This window comes from Aulostomus chinensis, chromosome 9, assembly GCF_037954235.1.
Source record: "Aulostomus chinensis isolate RoL2024-O1b breed Wild chromosome 9, RoL_Achi_v1.0, whole genome shotgun sequence".
Lineage (NCBI taxonomy): Eukaryota > Metazoa > Chordata > Actinopteri > Syngnathiformes > Aulostomidae > Aulostomus > Aulostomus chinensis.
The window spans coordinates 26,908,920-26,930,370 of NC_141328.1; the positions used below are offsets into that span (position 1 = coordinate 26,908,920).

General features: G+C 46.0%; 1 protein-coding gene across 2 annotated transcripts in view; it reads left to right on the forward strand.

Moving 5' to 3' along the window:
• Positions 1 to 17,681, forward strand: part of fignl2 (fidgetin like 2) — a 46,046-nt gene extending 28,365 nt beyond the window's left edge. Inside the window, exons 1-3 of one of the 2 annotated variants that reach the window (XM_086214704.1) lie at positions 981 to 1,168; positions 2,689 to 2,829; positions 13,140 to 17,681. In XM_086214704.1, the coding sequence (XP_086070830.1) occupies positions 2,805 to 2,829; positions 13,140 to 15,178 (2,064 nt within the window). In that variant the 5' untranslated portion in view covers positions 981 to 1,168; positions 2,689 to 2,804 and the 3' untranslated portion in view covers positions 15,179 to 17,681. Of the gene's footprint in view, positions 1 to 980; positions 1,169 to 2,688; positions 2,830 to 13,139 lie in introns of those variants that run through there. The other variant, XM_086214705.1, reaches the window with a different exon arrangement.
• Positions 17,682 to 21,451: the final 3,770 nt, after the last annotated feature.

Sequence of the window (21,451 nt, forward strand, 5' to 3'; positions counted from 1 at the left end):
TTTTCCAGCGCAGGTGGTGGCCCAAACAGCCACGAGCTCTCTTGCCTCCACCTTTAATCTGCAACCTCCTATTCTTGTGTTTTTTCATTGGAGCTTGCCGTGTTCACCAGGATTGGGTCACACCAGATATGCTGCTTTGGGAAGCACTTTGATTTATTTGAATGCACAGAACACGAGTCATTTTTTTTAGAGGCCATTTTTTTTTACAACACTATTACAGAACCTCTGTGTAAAAGCAGTTTATGGCGATATTGCAAGCACACTTGTTGCTTCCTGTGACCTGCCTCTCCTAAAGCGGTGTAGCAGAGATAGGAGCTGACCCGTCACCCGTCTCTGTGCCTCCTCCAGCACCAAACAACGTCTGGACCTTATTGTCTGCACGATGTCCAGAGCTGTGATGGGATTCATAACGATTCTTCCCGACAAGCAAATTATTTGAACTGTATGTGTGTGTGTGTGTGTGTGTGTGTGTGTGTGTCATGGCGAGTTCATAGTCCAGCAAAAACTATGGTTGCCATCACGACGCTGTCCAGTGAATAATGTTAGTATCACCACCCATTCCAGTAACTCCCAGTAAGCAAGCACAGACCAGTATGACGTGATTTCAAGTACTATATCCTAGACTTGTCATTGTAGCCAGGAGAAGTTAGAGATAATTCCTCAGTGTGTCTTCACCACAGTCTGAACTCTGTTCCTTCAGCTCTGAGTCCTCCAGAGGCACACCGAACTTATCGCGGCCATTTCCCTCCAATCAAAAACTCTCTCTCTCTCTGTCCTCTGTCCTCTGGGTCCAGGCTTGTGATCACCCTCTTTTCTCTGCTTCAGAACACTATTGGTCAGTCTCTCACCCTCCCTGCTCTCTGTCTCTCTCTCTCTCTCCCCCTCCTTAACTACTTTTAGCATAAAGAGAGAGAAGGAAGGAGGGAGGGAGAGGGGGATGGGAGATCATGGGGGAGGGGAGTTGAGTGCTCACTCTGTTGTCACTGGCCAGAGCAAGTGAGAGAGAGCTGGAGAGAGGGAGGTAGAGAGAGAGAGAGAGTGCAGAGTTGTGTCCCATATGTGGAAAAAAAAGCATAGCAGTGCACACACACACACACACAGGTCCGGTCTGCTCCAGGGATTATCCTCGTGCTTTCAGATCTGATGAAGGACATGCAGGCATGAATAGGTAAGGCTGCCTGTCTTCTTCGGAGCTGTGTGTTGATCTGCTGTCATAGCCTGCTGCTGCCGCCGCCGCCGTCGCTGCTGCTGCTGCTGCTGCTGCTGCTGCTGCTAGACTGACTGGCTGGACTGGAGCTGAGCGTGTTCTAGCAGCTCTCCTCTGGTTACCCACCATGAGAGATTTCTCTGAGCACTTCCTAACTTCTCCTCTCAGCCTCCACCGGAGCTGTGCAGGGACAAAGCTGTGCTTGTGTGAAGTGGAAGCTGGGGTTTGTTCGTTGGTTTTTTCTGGGCTTGGTGTTAAAAGTTGACAGTCAGTTTGAGCGGAGGGGGCTCACAGTCAGAGGTTGAACCCAAAGTCTGCTGGTGTCCAGGGACAGCCGTGTGCTCATTGCATAATTTCCTTTCCATACGAATGCTACATGAGGAAATTCACCTGGCTGTGTTTCTGTTACTAAGGTACACGCCTAAGCGTGTCATCTCCGCTACGTTAAAGATTCTTACCTGAAAAGTTTGTTTTTTGAGTGTTTGTTAATGGTTTTGGCATGTGAATGAGGTTCACAAGAAATAAACCTAGCTTAACATTTTCTCATATTATGAAAAATGGTTTCTAAAATATTTTTCTCTGATTATTAAAAAAAATCTGTATTTTTTCACAAATATTTCTAAGCACTTTAGTCCTATTTGAACATCATAAGTATATTTTGACATCCACATCATTGAGAAATCCCAACTAGATGTTTGTAAAAAAAATAAAACAATATCTTTTCAGACCGATTTTTTTATTTTTATTTTTAATCTCATTGGTTTTGCCAGACAAGAATAATGCAATAGAAACTGGAGGATTAAACTGTCTTTAATCTGTGCATGATTGAAATGTAACATTTAGTTCTCAGGAAAGAGCTAAACTAGATTTCATTTTTTTGGTCCTTTACTTTTTAATGCATCCAAAGTGTGTTGATTGAATTAGTTTGTTTTTTGATACATGACACGGGGAGTTGTATTTAGATTTCTGCTGCAGTGTGAAAACTTTGTCATTAAAAGAAACATTTTCCCTATGAATATTTTTTTTTTTTTTTTGCTTATGCAGCTCTAAAAGTGTTTGGTCTCTGAAGAATGTGCTCTTTATTGCCCCAGTGCACAGAGCAGTGGTATGCATGAGTCTTTTTGTGAGGCAGATTTAGAAAGCCTTCTTTAGAGGCTGGACGCAGCTTCACAATCAGCTTAATGCCAGACTATAATGAATACCCTTATGTGCGTCAATTTGGCAGACTGTGTGTGTGTGTGTGTGTGTGTGTGTGTGTGTGTGTGTGTGTGTGTGTGTGTGTGTGTGGGAAGGTGGGGTTCAGTAATTCCATAATATTGGGTGGATTCTGGTTGGTGTGTGTTTTTGAGTGTTGAGGCTCGTGTTGCTGCGTGAGCTTGTGTGCACGGGGTTAGCTGACATGTGAGTGTTTGTCCAGACATTGTGCAGCAGCCTGTAACTGTCTCACCCCCCCCCCCTCTCTCGCTCTCTCTCTTTCTCAGGGCTGTTGTGTTGTCAGTGCAATCTCATGCCAGTGATGGACTACAGCCGAACGGACGCTAACCGTAGCTGGCATTCACGAAACAGCATTCCTCTTTACTGAGACCAGCTCCACAGAATGCTGAGTCCTATTGTCCCCTATAGTGAGTACTTTGCACCATTCTTTCTCTCTACCCCACTACTGCATGTCACACCACACAGCCTCGCTGGGCTTTAGTTGGACTTTGCCTGAATCAATGAACAGTGACTACTGTGTTCTGTTATTTTCAAAACGAGGGGAACGCACTGCTCACTGTACAAGTGTGCAAGCTTGTGTGCAGAAATCTGTCTGTTTCCTTGACGTCTACCGTGGAAATGCTATACCCCAGGCACTGGCCCTGTCTGAATGTTTCATCACCAGGAGCGGAAGACACAAATGTGTGTGTGTGTGTGGGGGGGGGGCAGAGGGTCGTTGATGGTTAAAGCAGCAGAAACCCCTCAGTTCTGCCAGTGTCATTTTACCAAGACAGTTCAGCACCACACACGCTGCCTCCCTTTTCCACGCCTCTCTCTTCTTTCCTCCCTTCAGTGCTGACCTAATAACTGACATGTCCAATTTTGCCAGTCCCCCCCCCCCCCCCCCCCGCACCCTCCCACCAGGTTTCATTTGAGTCCAGTTGCTGGCTCTCCAAAACAGCATTGTTTGTCAGCCAGCATGGGGCTGCCTTCGCGGCCCCGGCCCTAAGAGCCCCTTTTTTCTTTCACTCGCCTCAAAGGAGCATTATTGGCATGACAGTTACAAGACTGGAGGGAAAAATCTGAACACAAGGGCTCATTTAAAAAGTATTACTCAATAAAGCATATTACAGGGTTGAGAGTCTTTTGCTCATGTGCAAAAAAGGAAGGGGACATGTGAATTCAAAGTGTCATGATATTTGACATAAAAGTGCAGCACTTTGTTTTTTGTTAGTTGCACCCTCTCACTGGACTGTCCAGCGATCACTGGCTGGCCTTGTGTTGTTATGAAACTTCCTTTCAGAAGTTGCTCTTTTTTGTTTTTGTCCATTAGAGGATGACTAGAAACCAAACGAGTTGCTCGCTGACTGACTTTTAATCTGCGAGGACATGAACACACGCTGGTGCTGGCTCTCATCAAGGCTAGTTTTTCTGGTTGTTCCATTAACTCCCTGCACCTCTCCAGCCTATATTGACCGAACACACTCCCTGCTGCTCAAGTGGACAGCAAGTCAAAGAATGTCACAAACTGTTGGTGGAATAGTTAGCATGCCTTCAGAGCAGGCACACTACTCTTCCTTCTTGAGAAGTTTCCATGTCTTATCCTTGGTGTCTGATTTGCTCCTGTGAGCAGAGAATACAACGCTGGTTTTCATCTGCGCCGTCCAGTTTGTGTGATGTGTTTTTGAGTTTTGCAGCATCCCTGCAGGGTTGGAATCGTTTCTGAACAGCGTATTAGTGTGTGTTTGTGTGGACAGGGGGATCGTATGGGCGCACACAGCAGTGTTAGGTAGCGGCGCTATTTACTCTCAGAGCACTGACACACAAACACACCCCTGCGCTCACTAGTGACACTGCAGCTCACTGTCTTTGACTTCAGGTCTGTAGTCATGGTTCTGCCGAGCACAAATCCGACTGTGAGGGACTTTGCATGTGTGCTGGATATGTGAAGACTCTCACTTCCATGTTGGAATTCCCTTTGTGGGAATGTCAAGCTTTCCCGCTTCCCAACGCGACTTCTGACTCCTGCTGCAGGTATTTTTGCCCCCAGATGAGTGGCATTAAATTAAAGCACACATGATGACATACTGTTATAGGTACCGACACACTCTGCTATCACAAATGCTGCCACGTATCAGATGATTTCAATCACGCTTTCAGCCAGTGTGTGTGTGTCTCACGCTTCCTCGGCACGTCCGGCCTCGGTCCCAGGCTCCGGCCAGTCCAGAGGACTTCAAGCTGGGGCGAGCAGCCACGGCCGGACCTGAGGAGAAACCTGAGAGAGATTCCAGGGGCCATAGATACTCCTGGAGGGATTTGGTGCAAAGAATCTGTAATCTGCACTTCAAACACACTCTTAAATCAGTCCCAGGCCACCAACCCAGGAGTGCCCTAACTCTTGTTGCTGGGGGCCCCCGCTGGTGTAGCGATACCTTTTCTTTTAAAACACACACACACATACACACAGAGGGACTACACAAAGGAGTCCAGATCTGGCAGTTTTTATAACTCTCCTCTGACTGACCCCTCTCCCTCGCCTTTCTCGCTCTGCTTTTTATGTTCGCAGCGAGTGTCTTTGTTGAGTGACTCGGCTCGAGTCATGGAGGAGTTTGTATAGAAGTAAAAAGTTGTAGATCTCACCGTGGCCCCTGAAGGAGCAGGTTAGAGGGCCGCACAAGCATCTATCACTATTGTAGGCAGAGTGGTATGAGTGGTGCAGTGAAGGAGCCTGTGAGGCCCTTGAGTAAACACACAGTCTTCTAAAGTGTGTGTGAATAAGAGAAGGGATCATTAGTGTAGAGTGTGAATGGGCTCTAATTAGCCCCTGGTCTGTGTGTGTATGTGTGTATGCTTGCATGTCCACAAAAAAGGAGGTTAGAAACCCAGGGCCCTGCGATTCCATTGGCCCCATGCTCCGTCTCTCCGAGGGTTCATCAGCTCATTAAGGAGACCCCTGCTCCCGTTAAGGGCCCAATTAAGAGGCAAGGTGGTGAGGCTCATTTGGATGGCACTGGATTCCTGAGGCAGCAGAATTCAGAGCTCGACAATGAGCCGCGTCTTTCACACCAGCACAGCTAATTAGTAAATGACCACACATGAGAAATAACATACTTTAATCATTGTGCCATTAGCTGTTTGTATAGCAGTGATCATAAAATGCAGCACCTCCGAGGGGACTGTGTTCAGCCTTCTCTATTATGTGTACTGACGGAAAACAATAAATCCCAAGGCTGAGCTGAGAGTATAAGCCGAGTGCATAGAGAGGCCGGGCGGACGCTCGCAGGGAATGGAGGGAATACAGAGAAAGGAGGAGATTGCAAGGAAAAGATAGAGTTGGAGAGGGGGAGATAGAGCAGAGATTGGTTGAGTGAGACAGATGGAAGGGCTGATTGGTCATCACAGAGCCTTAGGACAGCTGTTCTTTGATATATTAGTGGACACAATGACCTAAAGCTAGCCTGCAGTCACAGAAAATAGGGACCCTGTTTTTCTTGGGGGGGGGGGGGGGGGGGGGGGGGTTAGACGGGCTTCTGCCATTTGTGGACGTGCGTTAGTAGGCACGGGGGATGGGGGAGTTGTTTCTAAAATTACAAGCATGAAGTGACGCATCCAGCAATTATTCTGGAGGCTTTCTAGTTTTGGAGAGTGCAGTGAAAAGGGCTGTAAAATGAGCACGCACTCTTCTGGGAATTTGCTTTTTTGCTGCACTGTCATTAGCAATTCTAAACACGTTTGTCAATTAATCAATGTTTAGCAAACGCCATCAAGCAGTTTGGATACACTCGACAACAACTTTTAATGACACTGAAAATTCGTCCGCCGCCAAAGATTCTCCACACAGAAGCTTTTATTCTGTTCATCTATTGATTTGGAACATGTCATTTACACTCTGTGGTTTTTATCGCTCGCAAGGGAGATGTGACTTGTAATAATTTTCTGCATTTCTGTAAAATACACAGCACAATGTTACAGATTGTCCTTCTCCACTAATAAAACTGTACTAGCTGCGCACACAGATGGAAACCATTCTGACAGCGGGCCTGAAACAATCCCAGAGGGGATGAAGAAGAAGAGGAAGGAGAAAAAAAAAAGTCAACTCCGATACACAGAGTACAAATAGCTCAAAATACAGCAGGAGACGTGAGAGACACACACAGAGGACATCCCTCAATGCCACTGCAGGGGATGTGCTGCTTCCTCTTGAGATTGGAGCGGTGAGGCGTGTTTGAAAGGAGCCGCGTCCGCTGGCGCTCTGGGCAGCAGGTGTGAAAACTCCTCGCCAGGGCTCCCGCACTCCTCTGTTATTACATCTTTTTAGGACCATGAAAGAGGGAGCAGATGAGCCAGAGGGAGCGAGAGGCAGAGTGGGAGTGAGGGATTGTGTTTCTTTTGATTGATAGTAGCTCTGTGACTAATGCATAGATTTATACTAATATTCCCTCGCAGTGGTCAATTATACATGGCTGATAAATTTTGATCCCCGTTGTCCAGTGTCCGCATTGTCTCTGTTTTAAGGTGGTGGGGTCTCAAGGACTGACCCCCGCTCTTACAGCTGTTGGCAACACCCCACATAATAACACAGGTTATTTAGCACAAGTGGGGTGAGACTCTCCTGGTGCAACCAGACTGAACATACATAAAGCATGATACGTGAGAGGAATTCATCATCGTTTCTCAGTCTGTTGGTGCAAACTGAGCAAGAGCTGATAAAATGTGTTTTTCATACCAAAGTGAGAGAACGGCCAGAGACAATTTTCCACCGTCTCCACCTGCCACGCCGTGAAATGTAGCCAGCCTCTCAGATTGGTGTTTTTATGACAGACCAGGTAGTGTGCAGTGGCAGGACAGCCGCAGCCTAGTGAGAATGTCCTGCTTGATATTAGTGTCATAAATCAGAGTGAACTTGAGACCAGAGCTCTGACGGTGTTTCCAGACTCAACGGCAAATCAAGATAAGAAACTCTGATAAATAACAGATACTTAGAAGCTTCCTGGTTTGCACTCCAAACTCAGCAGTCCATCTTGTACTTGCACTTTATTTGATGTTTGTCTCGAGAGTGTCAAAAGAAGTCAGAGGAGAAGATAATGTGTTCTATTTTAATGTCGAGCAAGCAGGAGCTCATCGGGTAACTCATCGATCAGCTGAGTCTTGCTGAGAACATCATAACTGATGTCTCTCCACTTTCTGCCTGTCATTCCCCGTCAGGACAGATGCTTGTTGTGTGTTGCAACTTGGCTGCGTTGGTTTCAAGGCTTTTTCTTTTAAAATGGCTGTTGTTGTTTTTTTTTTGTGTTTTGTTTTGTCGTCGTCGTCCCCCAAGAACTTGTCGAAATTCATACCACATACCACAACAACAGCCGGACCTGCTTTTACAAAACTGCCCTCAGCAACATTTGTTCAGAAGTATTGAAGGAATTCTTTCCGTCTTTGGCGCGATGTGAGCCTGCTCATGTTGACATAAACATAAATGTATATGTTGATTTGGTCCTCATTTTTGTGGCCCGTTGTATCCTATTAAGTACCACAAATTACAGTCTTTAAATTGACCATTTAAACAAATCAGCGGCTCTCAAACAGACAATAAAACCTAATTAAACTAATGGGTTTACTGCAGATCTGTTGCAGTATTTCTTTTAATTGCACTGAATAAGTCGTCATGGGAAGGTTTCTCGAATCAAACCAGTGTTCTTCTCCTTCCTTGGCTGTTTCCTGTGTTGGTTTTTGTCCTGTAGGTTTACGCCAGAGAACGTAAACACACCTACGTCATAGTCGCCCAACACTAATGAAGCCTTATCGTTAGCGGAAGACTCCAAATGAGCCGTTAAGTGTCAACACAAACCTTTATCCAAACTCATGACTTCACTTGAGCCGTGCTCTTCGCTGAGTAACGTGTTTGCATCCTTGGTCCTGCAATGTGTGATTATCAACATTTGTTAGAAATGACAATATTAAGAACTTAGCAAATATTTTGAGGTTTATCTGCATGCAGGTTTGTGTCACCTCCCTGTGAAGGGAAGGCGGGTTGGGGCTGAAGGCCTGGCTTTCGTGGGAGGGTGGAGGTTATGATCTGAATCGAGTCTTGATTTGATTGATCCGCAGCGCTCTTGTTTACAATCGGCACACTTTAATAGCACACTTTCCCAGAAGGCTTGTTGCATCCGTGTCCGTTTTGTTCCTCAGGGCAGGAAAAACAAAAGTGCCTGGAAGGGAGAGGGGGAAAGGAACCTCAGGGGAGCTGTGAAAGAGCGCTGGAGCCCTCCATCTCTGGGCTTCCTGCCAAGATAACGTTTCACCTCGCCCAGTGATACCTCTTTTATAGGAAACCACAACCCTGTCTCAAGTACTACCAGTCTTTACTGGCCAAATGCTACTTCTGTTTCACATATTCTCCAGGGATTCATTTCATGACTTTGCTGATGACAAATTTTTGGCATTTGAAGGCAGAAATCACAAATGAAGCTAACGCAGCCCCACTGGGCCATAAATGGTCTAATTTTGATTTTTAGGGCTTCCTCAAAGCTGGTTTCAGCTGAAGACCGTCTTCATTGCGCACTCCTACAATAGGATGCAGCTCACACAGGTCCCTCAATAAATCCCAGGCTGACACAAAAGCTGTCAGTGGACTGCTGCTGAATAGATTAATAAGATTTCCATAATTAGACAGGCCCCTGACAATAGGATCCTTCAGCCTTTGTCTCAGAGCCAACTGGATTGTCCGAGCCACGCACGTCTGCTGGATGGCCGTCCACCACAATGGCTGCACAGACAGTAAGGCGGTCAGCAGAGGAACATCTGTCTCTCCTGGGGCCGAGAACACACACAGCGGGAAGTTTAATGTGCACACAGTTCTTATCAATCTCCTTGCAGCCAGCTAAGATCGTCGGTCAACAGAGAGGTGGCCACGTCAAATATTTAATTATACTGAACTTTGTCACTGCGTATCACAACCAATTTTGTTTGGATTCAAAATGAATCTCACCGTCCGGCTGATAAGTGATGAAAAAATATTTGATATTCTTTCGATCTTCTCGTCTTCTCTGAGCTGATTTGTTGAACACAAACCTCAAGAATAAGTGAATTAGGAACCCTGTTCTCAATCTTGATTTTTTTTTTATTCACGGTCCTTTTTATTTTTTTATAAATAAAGTTGACAAAGCTTTAGCTGGAAGAGAAAAGTTGTCTGAAATCTGCCATGACGATCCCAAATCGAATATGAATGGAAAAGCATCAGTAACAGTCTATCAACAGATATTATTGTTATTACTACTTACCAAATTATTTCGAAAAAATGTAAGCAGCCCTCGTAATGTGTGGCTCTGAATGACAACCACAGCATAAATATAGTTTATACTCCATAGCATTTACTTAGTTACTTGGCCCATGCAACTGCCGGCCCCTCTGTGGCCCCTGAATGTGATGACATTTCCATATTTGGTTATGTTTCCTTCCTTGTAGTTTACAACAACTGTCGCATAAACACTGATATTCCAACTGGACACAGATATTGAAACGGGCCACATTGTTGGTGACTAGATGGAGATAATGAGTTGCAACATGACCGCATACAGCTGGATTTTATAAATGATATCAGGTGCGGGAGGTCGTGTAAAGAATAATTTACAGTGGCATTGTTCTGAAGCGCGCGTCCCAGTGAATCTAATGATTGTGCCGCCTCTGACAGTCTGTCCACATTGTCCTGATTTCCCACTTCTAATCTTAGCTTTCTTCCAGTCCCTCCAGTGAATTAATCTACATGATGGCTCCGATTTAAGCAGAAGTGTAGATTAGAGCTCTCTCGGTTAAATGTGGAGTGTTGCTGCTCTAAAAACCACAATCCAGCAGAAGTTAAGATCTAATTACTTGGAAAGGGCTGAACTGCACCGCAACCCTGCAGTGTTTATCAGGAACCGAGTGGCAGCCTGTCACTCATCTAATGTTCTCTGCGCCTGCAGAAAGAATCATATCGTACAATGTACTTGAAGAAAGTAATTATTCTCAGATTTAACAGTGAATTGCTTCTTCAGGTGTGGGCAGCTGGCCATCACCCTGGTCAGGGGGCAAAGTGAGAAGTCCATTCTGGATTGGTGCTACTTGGTTGATGGAGTGGACAGCAGTTTGCCCGCCTCACTGAGTCCTCTAATGTCCTCTCCAGTCCTCTTAGAGAGGACGTAGCGCCTGCTGTCCATTTTTCCCCTCCCTCCATCCCTACCTCCTTCCATCCCTCCCTGCTGCAGGTTTTATGAGCTCCCCTGGGCTCTCATCCATCTCTGTCACACACACAGGCCCCATTATTGGGGCTGCTCACAAACTGGTTGAGCTGCAGATGGGAAGGGCCTGCAGGACATATACGGTTTCTGCAGTCGGGACAAAGACCTGCAAGTCAGACCACAAAAATATAAAATATGTGGTCATCTGGGTGTGAACGGGCCGATGTCTTCAGCATGTTGGTGAAAGTGCAAGTGAACAGAGTGTGAGGACCGTCTGTGCATGTTGCTGCAGTGTGTGTGTGTGTGTGTGTGTGTGTGTGTGTGTGTGTGTGTGTGTGATGAGGGTTGACTGAAGCTTAGGGAAGTACTTGAACTAGTTTGGCCATTGGGAACTTAAGGCAGTGGATTTGAATATGAAGGACATGATAATCCAACGGCCATCTGGACTGCTGGTCTCATTTGACTGAATAAATAATGGGTGTAATCTGAAAACACACACATGGTGAGGTTTGGAACGAGGGAATAAGAAGGAGGCCAAAGTTTAGGAGTGAACTAGAGAGTAGGAGCAGACTCACTGGCTGTGGATATTGAGATTTGATTTAAATGGCAATAAGACGACTGGCTCCACACACACAGACATCCATGAATAATGAATCATCAGGCGTCCACTGAATGGAAGGCAGCGAGGCCAGTAATGACGGTTTTCACCATATTCCTTTTTACCTCCCTGTTTCTGGCTGCAGTCGTCCTCACCTCGGGGTAAATCGTGACAGTTCAATAATGCCAAGCTATGTGTGGAATGTCAAGTTAGTGCCTCAGCAAGAAGGAGTGCATGTCCTAATGAAATAGATGATTATAGATGATTCTTTAACTATGTTGTGATAAAAATGTTCTGGCTGTGGCATTTCCAGCCAAATATGCACATTATGACATTACAGAGCAGAGTATAAGGGGGTTTGACAGAATCGTAACCTTGAAAATGATCTGATGCATTATACATTTGTGTAAAGGAGTTGTCAGGCTTGCCAGGTCTTTATGCATGTGCCTGATATTTCAGGTGCAAAACCAGTTGAATATTTCAGTGGAAAACAACCCCGTTGCATGAGGGGTAAAACAGGAGTCAGTGACTGAATCTGTTTTTCAGCTGTCCTCTCTCCCGTTAGCCTAGCCATGTGCTGTATGTGTAGCAGCCATGATCAATCAGACCTCAGCCAGTGCTGAAGTCAGCCAGAGGAACAGACATTCCACTTTCCCAATGTTCCATGGGAGACTGTGCTGATGAATAGCACACTATGCTGCAATTCCAAACCCAACCCCCCTCTGTCTTTCTTTCTTTCTCACTCTCTCCACACCACTGTCCACACACACACACACACCCTTCACCCACTCTCCCTCCCTCCCTCCCTCTGTCCAGCCGGCCACTGGGCCTGTGAAGCCCTGGTGTACGGTGGGTGGGTGGTAAATGGGGGTGGAGGGCGGAGAGCACAAGCATTCAGAGCAACATGCACAGGGAGATAACAATAGCTCCTCTGGGAGACCTGCAGATGCTAGCAGTACAGGGAACAGTGGTGGGATCTTATCGCTGCTCCAGCACGAGCTGGGAAACTGCACAACAACACATCCAGCCTGCAGATCTGCTTTCCTTTTTTTCTGCTTGTTTCCGCCTCCTCTTTTTCCTCCTCCTCCTCCTCTTTGCCTCCTTCTCCCTCTCTAGGAAATATGAGCCCCTTCTGCCACCATGCATGATGAGGCACTGAAAACATCCTTTCCTAGCAGAAGAAAGTCTATTTCTTGACACTGGCTGCTCAGAGAGGAGGAGGTGCTCTGACCACATGCTTCTGTGCACATGATAATGAGGAAAACAGGCAGTGTTTTGAACTACATTTTCTAATTTATCGATCTAAATATAGACTGTTATTTCAGTTGAAAGCAGTCTGAACTTTTGTATGACCTTGTCACACAGCTTCCTTGAACTAAGAGATGCCCATGTTGTCTTTAATCAGCTAGTTAACATACTGCACTATTTTTTCTGAGAAGAGTGAAACTGATCATAAAATAGCTTTTATTTGAAGCACTGAACAAATAACAAAAAAAAATATGGTCGTAATATCTGAACATAGTTATTTTAATAATTTTGAATCTGCTCCTGGTACTCCGTCTATTTTCCGTGGATATTGCCATATTTGAAGTTCAAAGTTTATTGAGTATTTGGAAAGCAGTTTAGTTTGAGTTTGAAATATATAGGCAGCCTCAGACACCAGTTGCATTCATGTAAATGTGTTTTTGAGACGAATTTCACAATCAGTCACAGTCAAAGGACAGAAAAAAGAAAATTCTCTGCAGTCACAGGAAGTCAGGAGAAGAAATCAATCACTAAAGATCGTAGTGTAATCGTATGACCAAGAACATGAATGTGCCACCCAAGTTCTTCAAATAAAATATGCTAATAAACTTGATTTTGTATAACAGTGACATTTTCTGGCATGCTTTTATTCACAATTGTGCTTTTTTTTCTTTTTTTTTTTTGTCAGGCCTGTTAAAGATGCACTGGAACCCAGAGCACGCCCAGCCCCTCAGCCAATGGCCTGAGCAGCACCTGGACGTCTCTTCCACCACTTCCTCTCCGGCCCACAAGTCGGAACTCTACTCCGGTCGTGGCCGCAGCTCCTACAACTACGCTTGGGCCAATGATGACATCTCCGCCCTTACAGCTTCTAATTTATTGAAGCGCTATGCTGAGAAGTACTCTGCTGTGCTGGACTCACCATATGACCGACCACCTGCCGTGGGAACCTACCCAGAGCCAGGAGCCTTTGGGGGCCTCAACGGCCAGAAGACTGAACTGGAACCCTGGCCACTGACGCACAGCACTGATGCCTCTTACTCCCTAGTGCCCCCTGGAGGCCACGACAGCCTCCCAGGTTCTAAGGCAGTTGCGACAACTGCAGGCCCTCCTGGGATTAGTAGTGTGTCGGTGGTGAACAGTAATCTCTCAGACTCTGGCTACAGTGGCAGCAGCTCCTGCAGTGGCTCCAGCGAGTACCCCTCTAGCTACAACGGCACCTATCTCTCCTCAGGGTACTGTCCCCAACCCACCGCAGCACTTCCCCCTGCCTCCCTCCACACTCTCCAATCCACCCCCACTCTGGTGCCCAGCTACAGCCCTACAACACCTGTCTATAATTACCCCCCAAGCACGTACCCTCCCCAAACCAGCCTTGCCCCCACTTATAGTCACCCCTCTGCAACATACCTGCCCTCAGGTCTGCCAGCCCCTACTCCTGTTCCCCCCAGGCCTACAGTGGTAGGAGGCACCTATAGTTACCCAAGCACCAACCTTGGCACATCTGAGTCTGGAGCGACATTAAAAAGAAAAGCATTTGAGATGAGCGTAGAAGAAGATGAAGGTGGGGACAGTTCTCGTTACCGGAAGTATAGTTATGACCCCTTGAAGGCCGGGGGAAACTCACCCTACAGTGTGAATGACAAAACTGAGTGTCAGGGAAACGGCTTCAACAGTTCAGGCAGCACAGATCCACAAAACTTTAAGCCCAGTAAGCCCTCTTCTCAGCCTCTGATGTCTCCTCAGTATGGGGCAGCTGGGGAGTACAGCCCTCCAGCAGGCATGACAGGGGAGAACGGAGTGGTGGAGCAGGGCTTCACTCAACAGCAGCACCACTCCCAGGCCCACAAACGCCCTCCATTATGCGGTCCAACGGTTGAGACTCTGAAGAGCCCAGACCCAAGAGTGTTGGACCTTGTGAATGGGGAATTATTGGACTGTAGCCCAGCCCTGGGCTGGGGTGAGCTGGCTGGACTCACCCATGTCAAGGTTGCTCTCGAGGAGGACCTGCTGTGGCCCGTGTTGAGGCCCAGTCCAGTGATGCGCCCACCAAGAACCGTCCTGCTGTTTGGTCCCCGGGGAGGGGGTAAGACAACGTTGACTCGTTCTTTAGCTTCACAGCTGGGGGCTTCCTTCTACCGGTTGAGTGGAGCCATGTTGGCCTCCAAAGGGAAGGCTGAGGCAGAGCACATCCTGGGGTCTCTGTTGCAGGTTGCGGGGGCACGGCAGCCCTCAGTGTTGTTGCTCAGCCAAGTTGAGGCCATGGGGGAGGAGGGGCTGAGACAGACACTGCTCACCACCCTGGAGAAGGCCCAGGTGATCACGGGTCTGGTGATTCTTGTATGTGCCACTGGCAGGCCAGATCTGCTCCAGGATGCAGTCCATCGCAGCTTTGCCAAGCGTTATCACGTCGGCCTGCCAGATGTGGGTATGCGCAGGCAGGTGCTGCTGCAGGCGCTCTCGCCGCAGGGCTGCAGCCTGAGCGAGAGGGAGCTGGGCACTGTGCTGCAGCGCACTGAGGGCTTCTCAGTGTTGGAGCTACTGCAGCTCAGCCAGCAGGCACTCTCCTCCGCATCAGCCCCCTCGGGGGGCATGCATGGCCTCCCCACAGCCTCCAAACCCCCAGCCTTCACAGACTTTGAGAATGCCTTCTGCAAAGTGCGGCCACACACCACCACAAAAGAACTGGACACTTGTATAGAGTGGAGCAAGATGTATAGCCACTGAGACAGCAGCCAGTCACTGTACGTGGACTGCCCTTCGATCCTGTCATTGCTTTGACACGGCACGCCTTGGGAATGTTTAGTTGTTGCTTTGTTATTAGCAGGTATGCAGCCAAAAGAGCCAGGCAATCTCAAAGGTACAGGAGAGCTGATGAAACCTGCTTTTTACTGGCATAAGCATGCCACCATGTCCTGTTTGGTTTTGCTTTGAATATCCACAATATTTTGTTTTTCCCCAAAGAAAAGACACGTGAATTGGCCTCTCCAGGCGGGGGGTGGGGGTGTATTAGTCGTTGGCCAATGGGAAAATCAGATAGCTATTTGGATACTCTGAGAGATCCTGTTTAGCCTTGGTCTAGGACAAAATCAATTATTTGTTGCTAGGTGACGTGGTCCAAGATTATGGATAATCAGGGTTTGGAAAATCCCCCATTTTACTGCTACTCTCAGGATCTTATTTATTGCCAGTCCGATTCCACGTAACGATAATGTATTGGATTTGGGATCGTCAGCATCTCAGCAAACAGTTGTTTTCTTTAACCAAAAACATGTCAAACCAAATTAATAATTAGCTGTAATGTTTCTCTAATCAGACTGGCTCCCAAAAACACTCAAGTATCTGTCTTGGTAGCTGCTCACCAAACCAAAACAGTTACTTTTCTCTATTCTGACAGAGAAGGATAATGAAAAGGCTTTTAAAAGACCATGCAGTGGCATTTCAGTTGCTCAAGTGTAAGCTTGCAGTTCCAGTGAAAAAAGTACAGGTACTTCACCCTCGCTTCAAATGGTACAAACAATTTGCTTCATTATTTTTGGATTTCTTTCCTTCACTTCCTCATGCGGGTTCTTGTCAATCTCACATTCCTCATTGACTGCAGTTTTCCTGAGACTCCTCCAACTATCGACTCCCCTGCACTCACAGCTTCTCCGACAGCGTGTCGTTTTCTATTTCACGTACTCCTTTTGTGTTCTTAGTGTGTAGTCTTGTTTGAAATGCTCAGGAAGAATTTCTTTACCTCAGAAATGAAAAAAAAAAAAATAAAGAATGTATGTAATCTTAGGGTCTTAGTAGAGAGTGGTGCAGAGCGAGATAAAGAAGCGAGGAGAAACCTGACAGTCTTGTAATACCCACTGCAGCTGGGCTTTTACCTCGGGAGAGAAACTTGAATATGCTACAAGAGTAACATTGAATGTAATTCAGGTATTTCAAAGGATATTTGATGCCATAAATCCATGTATTATTATATATGAATATATAAATAATTTTTTTCTTTAATGTTCTTTTATCCTTTATTTTTATTGTAGTTTATGGTGGAATGATGATTGTCTTCAAGAAACACTATGTAGAACAGAGAAAATATCCATCTTTTTGTTGGACAAACTGCTTGCAGATCTCTGTGTTATATCCTGCAAATACATACATATCCCGCATATGCATGTTTGCTGATTATGTGGTTGGAAAATATCGTTTGAAAAATGTAAATATAATGCACACAATCATGCATATGCTCTCAATATCTGAGCACAAAATTCTCTCCAAAAAAAGACTGTAAACAAACGAAGCTTTCAGAGCATCCCAAAGTCGAAGCGTTTCCAGTTTAACGTGTACGTATTCTAGATGAACCCGACGTGGACAATCCAGAGAAATATTCCACCAGTCTTTTAGTTCTGGTTTTACAAGCCGGGAAAAGAAGTGCAGGTACAGAGGTTGTGCATATTAGATGGTTGCCGTGGTTCTGAGGAGGTACACACAGAATGATGTAATATTTCCTACCGCCCCTCTCTTTCTCTTTCTCTCTCTCTCTCTCTCTCTCTCTCTCCCTCCCTCCCTCATCATTCTTTTTCCTTTTTTTCCTCTCTCCCCAATGCAATCTCATTAGATTGGATGGCCCCTGGCCACGAGCCCTAGTGACCATGTGGCATTGTACCCCCCCCCCTTCTCTTATACTGATTCCTCTGGGGTGGAAGTGGTCTGATTGATGTCCAGCAACCCTATATCACGGCGCAGCCTTCCCTCTCCAGCTGGTGGCTTCAGTCAGGCCATACAGCCTGATCAATCAGAGTGACCCCCGCTGTGCATACTGATCACCGACCAAGAAGCCAAAAAATTACACACCCCAGAACAACGCCTGCGTCCGGCCGGATGGTCAGCGAGTGATCGTTCACCTGTAATTACGAAAATGAAATTCTGACGATGACTTGGAGGTACAAACGGACAACGTTTTGATGAGTTGTCGTACTTAATAAGAGCGGTCCCAACGGTTTGTCCAACAAAATGTGCTTTTATTTTTACATGTTTTGATCTGTTATCACAGTAACTTTGTTCTTGGTTATTGTACGATTTCTGTAACAATTTCTACCTCATTTTTGCGGCATATTGTACATGAAAATATTTATTTCATGTCTTTTTTGATGTCTGTTTTGGAAATGATAATGTTCTTGAACTGTAATGGTCTACCTCAGAAAAGACTGTATTTTAAGAGAAGAGTATCACACAATATTAAACAGAATTTGTCAATATTGCACTGCGCTTATTTCTTTGTTTGTTTCTGTTATTTCAGCAGCCAAGGGACTGCAAATGACCAGAGTGCAGCAATTACATGATGCTGGTGCTTACCTCATGTAGCCTGGTGCCTGGCTTGACCCCAATGTTAAGGTCAACACGGTTACTTAAACTGATTGCTAAATCGTTTAACTTATAAAGGCGAAGACGACGTCATGACGTTTTGGATTTGCTCAATCATCAGCATGAATTGACCTGCAGAGTCAATATGAAAGAAGGAAACAGGGAGGGAGGCCTCGGCACAGTAACTGGGCTGTAAAGAAGAAAGAGGAGAAGCTGTGTGTGTATTTAAGATAAAAACAAAGAGTGCTGCGTGCGGGTGTGTGTGTTGTATCAGCCAGAACAGCAACAGAAGCAGTGCTAGCTCACCCCTGAGGCTTCAGACCGGGCTCCAGAGCGCAGAGGTCCTTCATCCCCGTCACTGTCTGTAAACAACAGCTCGTCCCTGCGGCCTGCTCTGTGCTATTTCTGGCCTTTCCTGACATCTTTCAAAGACCCCAAACTAGCAGAGAGAAGAAGTAAATCCGGGCAAGAAGAAGTGAAAGTTTAGTTGAAGCTGTAAACAGGCTCTCTTTGCTGGTGTCAAAGCAGAGTTGGAAACATCTGTGACTGAGTCCCAGCAGAACAGTAGCGGCCGTGTTGATGGCAGGGTAATTAATTCTCTAATAATGATGCATAGTTGTGTTGGAAGCGTAACCTCGTGCTGCGGCTGCCCTTCATCCTCTGATGAAGGATAATCGTTTCTGCAGCTGTTAAACATTTATTTCCTATCTTTCCCTGTCACAAACTCAATAACATAATCCACAGGAAAACAACCCCGTGAATCAGACCGTGTGGGAATGTGACTTTGGAATATGAGGAGATGCACGACTCAGCGCCCGCCGACCTCTCTCTACAGGTACGGTACGTTTTGTATTTCTTGGTTTTGAAATTCACTGGAGATGATTTCTGATCCTGCTCATGAATTTATAGACACGCTTTTATTTAGGAACACACGTTTGCTACGCTGAACTTCCTGTCAGTCACTTTCTACCCACCAGGTGAGCAGATTCCGCTTTGTCCTTTTATTGTCCTGAGTGATTCACGTCCTCCAGGAAGTCAATCATTTTCTTCTCCCTGCTGATTGGAGGTAATTAGGCGAGGAGAGTTTGTAATTGGATAATAAAAGATGCTAATGAGCTGCTGTCCTATTTACTCTTAGAGTGGGAGTGAATAACGTGACACAGCACAGACACACTTGGCTCTCCGTGATGTTGCTCTAAGAAAAAGTGATATTCAGAACACATTGCTGAGGAATGAAATGATTTACGTGCTAATTATTGATATTTCACTGGGCAATTACCTTTTTATAATGTGAATTTTTACCTTTTAATTACCTTTCCAAATATGACATAGTAAAATATTTGCCTTCAAATATTCCTCTTTTCATCAGATGATGTAACGATGATGGCGAGCGAAGCTTTCAGTGGTTGACTCGCTGTTTTACCTGTTCAGCCAGTTTCTTTGGCACCAGGTTGTGTTCGTGAACGCCTCATTCAAAGGTGTCCTTGCGCAAACTTTCAATTTATTTATAGGAACAACCTTCATAAAAAGGTCATTCCTTGATTTTCATTTCACACGGACACACTCCTGCTCTGCATCTCCTCCTTGCTGCTGGCCCTCCATTGTCCGGGCCTTGATACTGACAAGGTTGACATCAGAGGAGAGCTCTGACACCGGGTGAGTTAGGACTGCCAGCTGTTAGCAATCAAGTCTATTTTGAAGTCAGGGACACATGGACCCCCAGGGCCAAAGCAGCAACTAGCCCAACCCCTCACCACCACCCCCCTCAGCCCTCAGCTCTCCAAACCCTGGTCCCGCAGATAGCCAGCACAGCTGTATTGGTTCCAGATGTTGCAACCCTGCAGTAAGGGCCTTTTTCCTGAGAGGGAAATGATGACAAACCTGCAGAGGGAGAGGAAATGCAGCAAACAACAGTTAGGAAAACAATGACTTAAAGAACAGAAAAAAAAAGACTGAGGGGAAAGAAAGAAGCGCCACACAGTCTGGTGAGACTCTTCACCTCCACGAAGGAGGTGCTGAGTACTGTGGTGTAAAAACAGCCCCGCTGCAAACTGCTGTTGTGCTTTTAGGGAATGGAATCAATGTCACTTTACATTAGTTATTGGCACTTTCCTTGAAGGTGGAGTTGTCATCATAAATACTGGCCTGAACACTGACGAGCCTTACGGTAACGTGGTTTGACTCCATCTGGTTCGCAGTATTTTGCATTTCTGAAACGGCAACAGCATCCAAAGAGACAGAGCAGGAGAAAAGGAACCGTCTCTCCTGAGATCTGCAGCCTGGATCCTTGAACAAGAAAACCAAGGGAACGGTGGAGATGTTGCTCTCTTACCAGGGGACGCTCAGATCGTTGCAGCCGTATTGCTCCTGTTCAGAAAGGTCAATCCCATTTCTCAGGAAATTGGGTTTGACAGGTGGAATGTCCCGGCGAAACTTTCACATCACTAAAATGTGAATAAATAAATACATTCCCGCAAGGAGAGAGAAGGAATGGAAGGAGATGTGAGGGGGGGGGGGTGTGAACTGGTCAGAAAAGCAAACGTGACATTCTTTGTCGGAGCGGGCATCGCTCCACGTTGGGTAGTCTGCCGTCACTCGTGTGTCATCTCACTATGACGGTACCTAATTTCTAACAGCAACCCCCCCAGCAGGTTGAGAACTGGCAGGTTTCAGGCATGTCTGCACCCCCCTCATGTGGCCACTGCGGGAAACAGCAAAGCCGGGAAAGATGATGGCGCTCAGATGAGAGCCGTCGGTGTCACAGCAAAACTCCTCCTACAGGAGATTAGAAAGTAGGAGACTCGGATATTTTAACTTAGAAATAAATGACGTGAAATTTGATAAAAGAAATAATTCTAAAAATCCCATTGAATTACACATATTGACCACTGAGTCGGAAACTGTCATGACTTTAGTTTCCCTGAGACTGATGAAGTCAATGGGTCCGTTAATTAGCCCCGTACAGCCTCCGGTGGAATTCCATGTTTAACTGAATTCTATTTTGATTTATTTTGCAGCAGAAATATGAGGACTTTGCAAAATTACAGAGCAAATGTTTTCTTGGAGTCACTCGGGTCTTTGTGCAAGATGAAACTGAGAATCACACAGGAGTGTCTGGGCACATTGAAGCTCATTAATGCCCCCTGGTGGTCAAACTCGTCTGGAGGTCTGCGCCTTTAAAATGACGTTTGTTTTTGCCGTACATGACTTTACAACCCTTCAGTGTTTCTTCATGGGATTAACATAACTAGCAGAATGTCATGGAGGTGTTACATTCAGTGCTGGAAACAAAAAAAAGGCCACAGTTGCTTCACTTAAGTAAAAAATAGAAATAAAGTAAAGTAGTACTCTAAAAATATATGTGGTACAAGTGAAGTTTCTCTTTGACAGTCCTCTTAAGTAAAAGTACAGAAGTGCTTGATGTGGAGTTTACCTCTATTTAGATGAAAAGTACACATTCTGGGTGTGTGTTTATTCCAGTGCAGGGACGTTCAGTCTTCAAACACTAACCTCCAAAGGTCACGTTAGAGTGGTGTGTGTGTGTGTGTATGTGTGTGTGTGTGTGTGTGTGTGTGTGGGGGGGGTGGCATCGTTTTTTCTCAGCTGAATTTAAACATGGAGGAGTAAAACTCGCTGGAGACACCTGATGAC